General features: G+C 34.6%; 1 protein-coding gene across 1 annotated transcript in view; it reads right to left on the bottom strand.

The window, feature by feature from the left end:
• The window catches only part of Dmd (dystrophin), a 1,847,711-nt gene that overhangs the window by 1,317,935 nt on the left and 516,251 nt on the right, over positions 1-13,525 (bottom strand). The window contains 1 exon segment of the mRNA XM_038316167.1: positions 930-1,091. Coding sequence (XP_038172095.1) covers positions 930-1,091 — 162 coding nt within the window.

Below are 13,525 nucleotides of genomic sequence, written 5' to 3'. Positions count from 1 at the left end.
TGTCCTAATACAAAGCACAGGTTTAGGAATTTTAACTAATGATACATATGTGATTATACTTACATTTACATGTGATTTAAAAACATAAATTTGTGCAGGGCGGTGGTGGCACACATCTTTAATCCCAGAACTCAAGAGGCAGTGGCAGGAGGATGTTTGTGAGTTCGAGGCCAGCATGGTCTACAGAGTGAATTCCAGAACAGAAAGAGCTGTAACACAGAGAAACCCTGTCTCAAAAAACAAAAAGAGATATTTGCTGGTTAAAATTCTTACCATATGAAATATGTTAGGGTATGGAATTTACTTAGGTAATTCCTATATATAGGATTCATTTTACATTAAATATCATTTTCCAGAAAATGCAATTAAAAGCAATTCATAATTTTTGTTGAAAGCATGGGTGTATGTGAGTTTCTGCACATGAACACATCCAGTGTGATTAATAGTAACAGGGTGAATACTTATTTCTACTTTGTGGTTAGCTACTTGTAGCATATGAATATGAAATCAGAACCAAATTTTAGAACTTTAATTCTCAGCATACAAAATAAGTATTTGAGACAAGTGGTTGGGACTAATGTTTAAAAAAAGAAAAAAATTATTTCTGTACCCTGTTAATTGTTATGGTTCCACTCAAGGTTGACTATATTTCTGAAACATTTGTGAACAATAAATATCAGATGTCTTGGTTTTCATTGTCTCTGCTGAAAATTGGTGTATTGTAAACTTTGGAAAGTAAATCGCAGCACTGTTAACAATGACTTCTTTAAGCTCTTACTTCAAAATAGACAAATGAGTAAATGAAAGGAAACCTCTTCATGATTAATTAAATAACACACATGTATGAATGTCAACAATATCCCATAGGAGTAAAAACATTAAGACTATAAAAGTAAAAACACTGCTTATTTCCAGTTTGTTATACTTACCTGGGCTTCCTGAGGCATTTGAGCTGCATCCACCTTGTCAGCAATATAAGCTGTCAACTGCTTGTCAATGAATTCAAGGGACTCCTGAATTAAGTGTAAGGATTTTTCAATCTCCTGGGCAGACTGGATACTCTGTTCAAGCAACTTTTGTTTCCTCACAGCCTAGATAGAAGAAGAAGTAATAGTGGATTATTGAAATGTTAACTCTTAGGAGATTTTCAGCAATTTCTATCACACAGACAACAAAGAAACTAGACTCTTTCACGATCACCTTTTTGTACGACAGATTGCGTAGCTTTCTGGTACTCATTCAGCTCTGCTCACATAAAGAAAAAGAAAAGACAAACAACATTAACTTAGTACACAGAATCAGAGGTGTCTGCAGAAAATGAGTCGCAGAACCTTGCACATCAAAGGAAGAAGCTGGAAGAAAACATTAGCCAAATCATCTCAGTTGTTGCATTCTGCTGTTCTCAGGCTGAATGCTCCTCCTGATCTCATTAGATAGTTCAAGAGATTTGGTTTACTTAGAATAGGGTCACCGTCATCACAATCCAATCACGACAGATAATCCACTTCCACCAACGAGGCACTTATACAATCTGTTCTGAATCGGCACCTTTTCAAAAAGAGAAATTTAGATAACCATGTGTTTAAGGATTTGTTTTGAATTCAGTTTTTACTTTGCTTTGTATGGTTGTTTTCCCTCCCTAGTTTCCTTTACAATTTGCATTATGAAAACTGTACAATTGAATAATGCCACTGTTGAAGTAGAACAAATAATCACTAAACTCAATATAGCTGTAATTAAATGTGAATAGGCCAACTTAACACTTTTCAACTCTTAATATCATGCTGAAGAGATTGTAAGATCTACCTTCCAGGATCTAATGACATTTAAAAGAATCCTTTTAAGGTAAACTATAAGGCAAAAAAATGTAAATTTCTTAAGTCATTCACAACATAAAGGCATAGGACTGATTGTCATAACGAAGTGCTGATAATTCTCCTTTCCAAAGTTTGCACTAGGATTTCAAATTGTTCCTGGGATTTATATTATACATATGTGAATAAACACACACACATACAAGAAAAACATATATAAGAGATGTTACTATTGTTTGATAAAGCCACTGTAGAACATACTCAAGAACAAATTCATAAAAGATATCTGGAAAAGGGAAAAGGAGCTGGGAGGCTGAATGAATACTGTTCCTACACTTGGTACTTTCTAGGACCTGTTATATACCACTGCAATGTTCTGTTTGAATTTTTGAGAATATCATTGTTGGTTCATTCCCTTTTTGTTATTTACACTTCAGTATAAAAAGTATGAGCTTCAAATTTATATTTTGATGTAAATAGATCACGTCCTATGATTATTTTCAAATCCCATCATCACTCCCTCATCTTCTCCCTTTCTAATAACAAAATTTTATATATCTACATTGCAACATTTTGATATTTGTATGTGTTGTGGAATATTTAAACTGGTCAATTTAAAATAATACGTAATATAATCTTCTAAATTAATTTATTAAATCTAAACCTAATTTTCATTATATTCTCACAGTCTCTATTATTTTAAATTTTGCATTAATATACCCCATTGCAGTTTCCCATTAAGAGTGTATATTTACTTTGGATTCTTAGTGCAAATAAGGTAAGAGATTCTGTCCACCTAGTTCTTTACAGAGTGTCAGTTCCCAGAGCAACACCTTTGTGCATGGTTAATGAATGATATAAAAGTTTATTTATTTAATGAGTAAAACAAAATTTCAAGCAGCTGAAGAATGGAATTATAATGAGAATAAGAACTAAAATGTAAGCACTAATTAAAAATATTACACTTGCAGAATAACTCTTATATTGTTTGTATTAAAAGTATAAGAATAGTATAGAATATTATATGAAGGAAGCTTTAATATATTTCTATTAAAATATTCTAATATTGATTAGTGAGACCTTGTCCAGTGCTCTAATTAAAATAATTCTTTTTATTTAAGTCAAAACAACAACCAAGTTTCTTTCCATAGTGATTCAAATAACGGCGCTCATAGTTATAATGAGAGTCTCCTGCATTTTAGTAAAGACTGTCAATAGTAGACAGAGTTCCTTCAGACAAGCGGGTCTCTAACTAATGATACAATGGCAGCATTGTGATAGGTGGCTGCAAAAGTCTCCCAATGATAGAACAAAGTAATTGTCTGATCAAACAGTGTTTAAATGTGGCTCTTTCTCTGAAGACAAATTCAGCATACTCCTCAGTGCACATTCATAGAATTTTAATGTAATTGAAAAGGATATAATGTAGCAGAGTTCTAAATCATATCTCTGGATTTGAATTCATGCTTCTAAATATAACTTTACTTTTGCATTCTCGAGATTAAAAGGTCTGTATGACATAGTATGATCTAAAAGATAACATCAAAGGTTCTGAGGTGGGTTGTTTCTTAGTCTAGTCTAACAGACAGCCTATAACAGTGATTACATGGATTGTTTGATTATCTCAGGCAGTGCAGTGAAAGACTTGATGTCAATCCAAGCTTTGAACTAGTCATGGCTTAAGCTGCTTTCTATTTTTAAACATCTTATTAGGCAGACCCCAAAAAGATTCCAGACTGTGACTTTTCAGGACTCTATGAAATGCTTGACCTGCTATTACCCAGAGTGGAATTAGTAGGAACTCCTACAATGACCAACTGTTTCTTTAAAATGTAATTTGATAACTTTAGCTAATTCTCTCCACAATAACAAGAATTATAGAGATCAACAAAAATAGCAAATATTAGGAGAGTTAGAAAAACATTAAAAGGCTAGCAATAAAAAGTATATGAATGTGAAAACAAAATCATAGGAATGGCTGTCAAGAAATGAAGAAACATTAGTACAACTTTTTGCAAATGAAAGATAGTACAAAAATATTTTTTAAAAACTTACTGCTATTTTAATGTCCTCAATATAAAATAAAAATTCTTTCAAAATAAAATTTGTGGTTTGTCTTTGCCAGAAAATAACTGTAAACTGATAATTGTTCAGATTCAAATGCAGTTCCCTTTTGTATAACAGTATAAAAACAATTATGATGCTCCATTGCACTATAAGGGCAGAAAATAAAATTAGGGAGAAAGTTGGGGATAGGTACGGAGATGAGCTGAGTATTAGAGGCATTAGAAAGAGGAGTGGGGCATGAAAATAATCAAAATAATTTTGTATAAAACTCTGAAAGAAAAAATTTTTTATATAAGGAACTCTGGAAGGATAAATTGATTGAGAGAAACAACTAAGAATTGGATTGGAAATGTATTGAAAATATGATGATATATTCCAAAGTAGAGAAAATTAAGAAAAATAAAAACCAATAATATTTTATAAAACATTACTTTTAAATAAATGGTGTATCTTATATATTTATTAGATTTAACACAAAATATGTAATATTTATCATTCAGTAGAGAACAGATAAGCTCATGACTAAAAATACATCTGGAATATGAACATTTTAGTCACTAAAGTAGTATACTATTAGAAAATTATAATCTATCATTGATGTATAGTATAGATTTCTAGTAAAAACATATTTATTATGAATATCATATTCTTAAGTATTAAGGTACATATATTGCCCCATAAAAGTAGGAAGAATGTAATCAATGTATGAGCAGATCATGAATTATCAGGGAATATGACATTTTCAATCATACAGAAAAAATAGAAAATGAAATCTAAGTTGCTTGTACTAAAATAATATTAAAAACAATTTTATGTAAAATTTCCTATTCACCTTTGTCCTTCATTCCTTTGTTGCACTATACTCAAATTACATTCATTATACACATGCATACACACACACACACACACACACACACACACACACACACAGGTTGCAGGGCCAGGTGTAAGAGTGTTTGCCTAGCTTGTGCAGGTCACAGTTTAAATCTCCAGCAAAGGAATGCCAACCACATTTATACCCCAATGAAAGTTAAAATACATGTCTCCCTATTCTAAATATATAAACATGACAATAGTATCAGCTGTTCACTTTTCTCCATTTTCTTTCATTCTTATTTTTTAGAGAAATTAAGAGTATTGTGAACCCAGTGGCTTAAAGAAAGGCAATTGAGATGCAGATCGGAAATTAATTACTCTTTCTTTTCAGGATAAATTTTGAGCTAAAACATAGAAAAGAGAATTAAAGCAAATGTGAGATTGGAATTTTAAGCAGAACAAGGGAAGAATGAAGTCTTTCTTTCCACAGATACCAGAGATAACTAGGATGACACCAACTCAGGATACCAGTAACAAGCATTAGGTAAATAACAATTTGAGGTAAATCAGGTTGAGCTATTTATAACAAATTGGCAACCAAAGTGTGCTAGCTAAATGCATGTAAAACCTGAGAGGGCTTGGAAAGGAATTCTAGAAACTAGAAAAAAAAGTTTAGCTGCATTTTTTTTTCTGGATGGGTTATGCTTGCTGGCAGCATGTGCAGCTCCTTTAAGAGAAGTCTTCCTGATTCAACCATAGTAAGAAAAAAAAAGCTGCAGTTTCAAAATGGTGGTTTGCTGGTTCGCCAGCATGAATGGCTCTGACTTGGGAGGTCTGGCTATGGAACATTTAAATGGGATTTGTGAGCAGAGTGCTACAACTTGCTTAATGGTAACATAGATCCACTGTGTTCCTGAAAACTATGAGCATGGATTGCACTAAACAGACCTCTGCCCCACTGTGTTGGACTTGGCAGAGCCAAAAGTCAAAGCAACCTTTGTCTTAACAATGATACTTAGTATTTTAAGAGGCATTCAAAGTCAGAAAATAATTACAGATATGCAATAAAGATAAATCCAGATGGAAAAGACCTCTGAATGGGACATAGTGTTGGATAAGTGCACATAAGCTTGGTAGAGAGAATAAAAAATAATATAGAGAGTTATAAAAAGTAGATGATTTTTTTTTAAAAAAATGAAACAAAGTCGTTAAAGAGACAGAGTACAGTCATATATTAAAAGGAGCAAATAAAAATAAGCCATGTAAAGATGGAATATACACAGAAATTCTAGACTGTGTATATTATTGTGTTTTCTTTGAATTTTTTGTCTGCAGAGAAACATTTTATTCTGAGGACTGCAAAGCTAAACCAACCTCTATATTTTAAAGATATCTTATTTCCAAACTTTGTGCCTAAGGATTTATTAATTTGGAAAAGAGGTTCTGCTTTGGTTTCCACAGAGGATGAGAACCTGTGGATTTATTCCAGGCTAATATGGTTTGATCAACAAAGATCCCCCTGGAAGGTCACCATGAAAACCTCCAAAATTACTTTGCCCCCCCCCCCCAAAAAAAAAAAAAAAACAAAAGCAGGAAGCAGTTTGGAGAGAACTATGTTCAAATTCCCAAATATTGCTTATAAATGTTTGTTTACATTTAAAGGAGGATATGCTATAGATATGAATACTTTGCATTAGTGTGGATCTTGGTTTATTGATACAAATTTCAGGTAAATTTTGTTATTTGTATATTTCTGTTCTTGATAAAGATATGTTTGTGTATCTCATTTAAAAATACAATGCATAATTAAGAAATATTGGTTAGTAGATAATCATCTATAATAGTCAAGCTTGTAGTCATGTTAGTTAGGTTTTCTAGATATATAGAGATATATTTCAGTTAAATAGGTGTTTTTTCAAATCTTTCAGGGATCTTCTGAATATGGCATTTAAAGTGTTTTAATATCTTAGGACTTTTCATGACATGAGACACATCTGCTCCTGGCAGCACTAATCTACTTCAAGAAGAGCATTGAAGAGGCTTGTTAAAAAGTTGGTTAGCCTTTTGGCCAAGAACCTGATCTTGCCTTTACTGCTTGATGATATGCTGTATGAACTGGACATGCAGGACCCACAGAGAAATGACTGCTGGACTTGCCTAAACGTGAGACTATCCTTCAGGTTTTTTGCTTCATTAAAGAGACTGCCAGAATATGCTGCCAGGACACAAAAGAAAGTGACTGACAAACTACCAATATAGGCAGAGCTGTCTTAGAAATTTCCTGCTTCATAGAAAAGTCCATCATTTACTATGAGCCTATAGGCTAAAAATGGATTCCCCAATGGTACAGAAGAACTTCGGGTGACTCTCCAGGTAGCAAGATGTCTCTGTCATTTCTAGAATTTTGGAAGTTGCCTACAATGTACTTCTTTTTACTTAGGCAATATTATATCCTTCTGGAGTCTTTGATGGAGTTGAAGAACAGATAGTTATAGATTTTGTTAGATGTGATGACAGATAATGTAGATATAAATATTCTAACTGTAATTCTTGATTGATAAGTGTTTTATGGAATTTTACTATATTAAAGTTAAAACCTCCCTTTTTATTTAAGCTGAAAAGGGGAGGCAATGTGGAATTTCCCTTTGTATGTTGTGAATACCATTGGTTAATAAAGAAACTGCTTTGAGCCTATACAAGAGCAGGGCAGAATAGAGCTAGGGGGCAGAAAACTAAATTGAATGCTGGGAGAAAGAAGGCAGAGGCAGGGAGAAGCCATGAAGCCCCTTCCAGAGACAGACATGTCACAACTTTGGTGATAAGGCACAGCCATGTGGCGATACACAAATTAATGGAGATGGTTAGTTTAAGATAGAAGAGTTAGCCAGAAATATGCTTAAGCTATTAGCAAAACAGTATTTCAAATAATATAGTTTCTATGTGGTTATTTCAGGACTGAGCAACTGGGAACAAACAAGTGGCCTCCTACAACATTTTTTCCTCATACAATATATTTGAAATTCCATAAGAATATATGATGAACTATCGTTATACCAAATGCAACCCATTTTCTATTGTTTGTTACTCATAAAGAACAACATAGAAATTTGTACTTTCCAGGTAAGACTAGACACAGTGCTTTTTGTTTACTCAATTTTATTTAACACATATAAAATACATCTATCATGGTCTCATTTTTTAAAGAGCTTCAGTGGATGTAACTATTAACCTTGAAGATAAATGTTTTCAGGGAATATCATATATATCCTTGACAACCAGGAATGGTAGTTTTTTTTAAATAAACATAGAATTCTTTGCTGGATAATATAGGCCCATGATAGATTGAGGTATTTAATTTACCTTAAAATAAAACAATACTGTTTATATTGGAATCAATGATCAATCAATATGGAATATGTTTTCCACTTTGTGCTGTATCTCTCAGTAAGTAAAAATTTCCCTCTGTACTGGGAATACTGAACATTTAGCATAATTTCTAAATGTAAAAGTAATGATATTTATTGATCAAAGTACTCCAATGATTTCTATAGTTTTGCAGACAATGAAGAATAAGATGGTTTACAGATATTGCTTAATGATATCCTAATTAACTACATCGCACTTTAAAGTTTTAAATGAAAAACAGTAAATATGTACACTCTTTCTATTAAGGTAACTGCAAATCTTTCAAGTATTTTGCCCACCAAAGGCTCCAATACAATTTTGTAGATTTTTTGTCAGGGAATGTGGCTATTATGTTTCATTTAGATGGAATGTGCAACCTGAATAGTAGAAACAAGATGTAGAAAATAGATCATTTTCCTTTTGCCTTTTAAGCTTTTTATACATTGCTTGAGTTATAGGCTGAAATTACGAAGAATCGTATGTGGTGGTGTGATGATGGTGATCCCACAAGCTCTGGCAAAGCTGTTTGTCACATTCAGTCCCTGTTAGAGACCATGACTACCTGGCAAAGAATACTCTTATAAATATGCAATCTAGTTGAAAGGCACATAAGCTGGTTCCAAACCTCATTCTTCCTTATTCTCTGACACCCAGAGTTTTCATATCATCTATGTATGTAATTGATAGCACTATCATTTTTCATATGAGTGAAAGAGTAATCAGGTTTTTGGTTGTTTGTAACCCTTAAATATAGGATTCATACAGTTGTGGTAATGACAGAATTAGTTAAAAATTATGATGAAGGACAATATCTATAGCCATGTATGAAAGCATTATCTTCCCAATGGAGAATGTTCCATCTGGATTGTAGCTTGCATGGATAGAGAAATCACAATGAAGACCAGAGAGAGAGATTCTTTCAATCCTATTAATGTTTGGCTGTGGTTTGCCATAAAGTGTTCGTTTTGTGCCAGGAGGGCTACACAGCTATGAAGGACAATCACTTTTCTACATGCTTGGTTTAATTGTGCAGAAATTGGAGATGAGCTATATTAGTAGAAATCAGCGATCACCCAGCTGTATTGAGCTGGTCAGAAAAATGTTAATTGCCCTTAGTGGGAGTGAATCTTAAATAATTTAATATTAGAAAGCCTTAATCTCTTATGAGTAAAGGTATTGACTAGTGTTAAAATAAATCTAAATAATCATCAAAACCTGTAGAAATACATTTTTCAATTACATTTGTTAATCAAGATTTCTTAAACTAGAAAATGGAAGTTGTAAAAAGAATACATATATACTGCTGCATGGAACTGCATGATTTCTAGAATTGAGAATTGAAAGAAAATATATCTCAAAAATAATAAATACTGTCTTTGAAATTTTCTGCTTCATGGAAAAGTCTGCTGGATACTATGTGTCTGTAGGCTGAAGATGGATACCCAAATGGTATAGAAGAACTTTGGGAGTCTGTCCAGGCAGTGAGATGTCTCTGTCAACTCTGGAGTTTTGGAAGTTGTTTACAATGTACTTCCTATTTATTTAGGCAATATTATATCCTTCTGGAATCCTTGATGGAGTTGAAAAATTTATTGTTATAGTTATAGTTTTTTTTAGTAATGATAAAAGATAAAGTAGATATAAGTATTGTGACTATAATTATTGCTTGATAACTGTTTTGTTATATGTAATTTTAATATGTTAAAGTTAAAATATTCCTTTTTATTTAAACAGAAAAGGGGAGGTTATGTGGTATTCCCCTCTGTATGCTATGGATACAATAGGTTAATAAAGGAAGTGTCTTAGATCTACACAGGGAATAGAGGTTGGTGGGGAAAACTAAACTGAATGCTCGGGGAAGAAAGACAAAGTAAGGAGAAGCCGCCAGAGACAGACGGTCTGGTAAGCCACTAGCCTCATGGTAAAATATAAAATAATGGAGATGGATTAATTTTAGATGTAAGAGCTAGCTAGCAATATACTTAAGCAATTGGCCAAGCAGTCATTTAATTTATACAGTTTCTATGTGAATATTTCAGGTCTGAACTGCCAGGAGGCCGGGAACCAACAAGCCGCCTCCTCCAACATTCTTGGAAACTATTTACTGTCTAAAGGCTTGTAGCCCAAGTACCTAAATTTGAATTCCCAAACCCATCTAAAAGTTAGACTCCATAGCATAGGAAGGTTAGTTATCCTAAAGCTTCCGTAGTGGAACAAGAATTGGCTAAAGTCTTAGGCCTGTATCCTGCCTTTCACAGTAGTAAACAAGACAAGAGATCAAATATTAAAGAAAATTCATTTGAGCACAAAATTGCAATGTTTTCTTCTGACCTCCACATGTGCAGTGACACACACATGTGCATACACACACACACACACACACACACACACATTCAATCACATATGAAAAAAGTAAGAAGAAGGAGAAAGAGGCAAAGGAGGAGGAGAAAAAGAAAGAAAAGTGTAATACTGTTGGATAAGAAAATGTCACTACTGGCACTAGAACAAAAATAGCATAAAGCAGATTACTACAAATTTTGAATTTATCAATAGGGATCAAACAATTATTAGAAACATAGTAATATAGAAGAAAGAAAGCAGTTTTCTGATATGGTAACTTATTAATACATCTGTATTTTAATGATAAAAACTGAGGATCTTAAAATAGTTTTATTCCTTCTTTTTTATGTTTATTTCTCTGAAACATAGTAAATGTTACTCTATATACCCTTCATCTACTTTCCTCTTTAAAAAATAGTGCTTAATCCAAAACTACACCAAATCTCTCACACACGGCTCAGGGAATATTTCAGGAGAGAGGGTAGAAAGATTATGCCCTTCAGTGGAAGAATGGATGAAGAAAGTGTGGAATATGTACATATTAGAGTACTACTCGGCGGTAAAAAACAATGACATCTTGAATTTTGTATGCAAATGGATGGAAATAGAAAACACCATCCTGAGTGAGGTAACCCAGGCCCAAAAAGATGAACATGGGATGTACTCACTCATAAGTGGTTTCTAGCCATAAATAAAGGACATCGAGCCTATAATTCATAAAAAATCCTAGAGAAGCTATATAAGAAGGTGAACCCAAAGAAAAATATATAGTTATCCTCCTGGATATTGGAAGTAGACAAGATTGCCGGACAAAAAATGGGAACATGGGGGTGGGGTGGGATGGGGGTATGGGGGGATGGGGAGAGAAAAGTGTGAAGTGGAGGATGCGAAGAGCTTGGGGAAATAGGATGGTTGGGATATAGGAAGGGTGGATATGGGAACAAGGAATTATATATCTTAGTTAAGGGAGCCATTCTAGGGTTGGCAGAGACTTGACTCTAGAGAGGTTCCCAGGTGTCCAGGAAGACGCCCCCAGCTAGTTCCTTGGGCAGCTGAGGAGGGGGTGCCAGAAATGTCCAGATCCTATTGCCATACTCATGAATATCTTGCATATCACCATAGAACCTTCACCTGGCATTGGATGGAGAAAATGACAGAGCCCCACATAGGAGCACCGGACTGAGCTCTCAAGGTCCTGATGAGGAGCAAATGGAGGGAGATCATGAGCAAGGAAGCCAGGACCACGAGGAGTGCTTTTACCCATTGAGACGGTGGGACCGATCTAACGGGAGACCACCAAGTCCAGGGACTGATGGAACAAGGGACCAAACTGGACTCTCTGAATGTGGCTGACGGTGGAGGAGGACTGAGAAACCAAGGAGAATGGCAATGAACATGAACTCTACAGCATGGAAGGGCTCACTGTGAGCCTTGTCAGTTTGGTTGCTCACCTTCCTGGACTTAGGGGGAGCTGGGAGGACCTTGGACTTAACATAGTGAAGGGAACCCTGATGGCTCTTTGTCTTTGGAGAGGGGTGGAGTGGGGGTATGGGTGGAAGGGAGGGGAGGGAAGGGTGAGGAGGAGGGGAGGAGATGGAAATCTTTAATAAAAAAATGAGAAAAAAAGAAAGATTATAGGAGCTGGATACTAGGGATGAAGGTGGCAAAACAGTATCATCTGGTCATAACAGAGCCATTGCTATCAGAAATTCAAAGATTGGGGTTCCCTGCACAAGACTACACAAGTCCAATCAGCAAAAACCCCAGCATAGAGAAGAAGGAGCTAACAAAGCCAGACCCTTAGTCGAAGAACTTTGGAAGTTGAATGTTCCTGTGGTAGGAAATGTGAGTTTTTCTTCAGAAAGTGACTCCTGTTTGGTTGCCTATTCTCCATTGATGAGAGTATGCCCAACCACATAAGGAAAGCACTAATTGGCCTCATTGAACTAGAAAAGGAAGATGTGAAGTTGAGAGGAAGATGTATAGGAATGATATGAGCATAGTTGATATGAGTAATTTTGGAGTTAATACAATAAAAATGTAAACAAGTATAAAATTCTCAGTCAATGAATAAAAAGAAAAATATTATTTTAGTGTGTTTTGCTTAAATATTAAATAAAGATTTGATTATTACACCTCAGAAATCTACAAAGTAGTTGGCAGAAAATACTATTCCAAAGTAGCCATGGGTATTTAAGTTTTAAGAAACAGATAAGTGTCTAACTAGAGAATGGTATTTTACGTTACATGAATTAACTGCTAATTCTAATTCTGGAGGGAATAAGTAAGAGCTATAGGCAAATTTTTATTTCAATAAAGATGAAATCTCTAAAAACGATTCTGAAATGGCACACACATAAATGTTAAAAGTAATTTATCAAATTAAACAATTGACTTAGTTTTTAGTTGATTTATCAATACCTTGCTCAGCCATCATCAGAACCGCTTCCTCCTACAGCAGACGGGAACAAATACAGAGACCCACAGCCAGAAATTCTACAGCGAATAAGAGACCTTGGAACAGTGGGTCCTAAATCTGTTCCCTCAGTGTTCAGGGAACCACTATAGAGGAGGAGGCAGAAAAAGTGTAAGAAGCAAAGGGCATGGAGGATGCCAAGAGAACAAGACTCTAAATCAACATGAGTGAAGCTCACATGAACTGACAGAAACTGAGGCTCCATTTCCGAGGCCTTCTTGGGTCTTCACTGGGTCCTCTGCATGCATATATGGCTTGAAGTTTAGTGTTTTTATGATTTCATGAGTGTATAAATGAGTGGTTCTCTGATTCTTGTCCCTTCTCACGGGCTCTTTTCTTTCTCTTTGTCTTGTTCACCTCCAATGTGACTTTCCTATGTTTTACATTACTATATTTTATTTTGTTAATTTTGTTTTTGAGACAAAGTTTCTCTGTGTAACAGGCCTAGCTGTCCTAGAACTCACTTAGTAGACCAGGCCAGCCTAGAACTCACAGAGATCAGCCTGCCTCTGCCTCCAGAGTGCTGGGATTAAAGTTGTGTGCCACCACTGCCCAACTGTTACTTTTTATATTATTTTCTCTTAGAAGACTGTTTGTTTTCTAATGA

This window comes from Arvicola amphibius, chromosome X (genome assembly GCF_903992535.2).
Source record: "Arvicola amphibius chromosome X, mArvAmp1.2, whole genome shotgun sequence".
NCBI lineage: Eukaryota > Metazoa > Chordata > Mammalia > Rodentia > Cricetidae > Arvicola > Arvicola amphibius.
The sequence above is the reverse complement of the archived record's forward strand: the minus strand, read 5'-3'. Positions and strand labels throughout refer to the sequence as shown.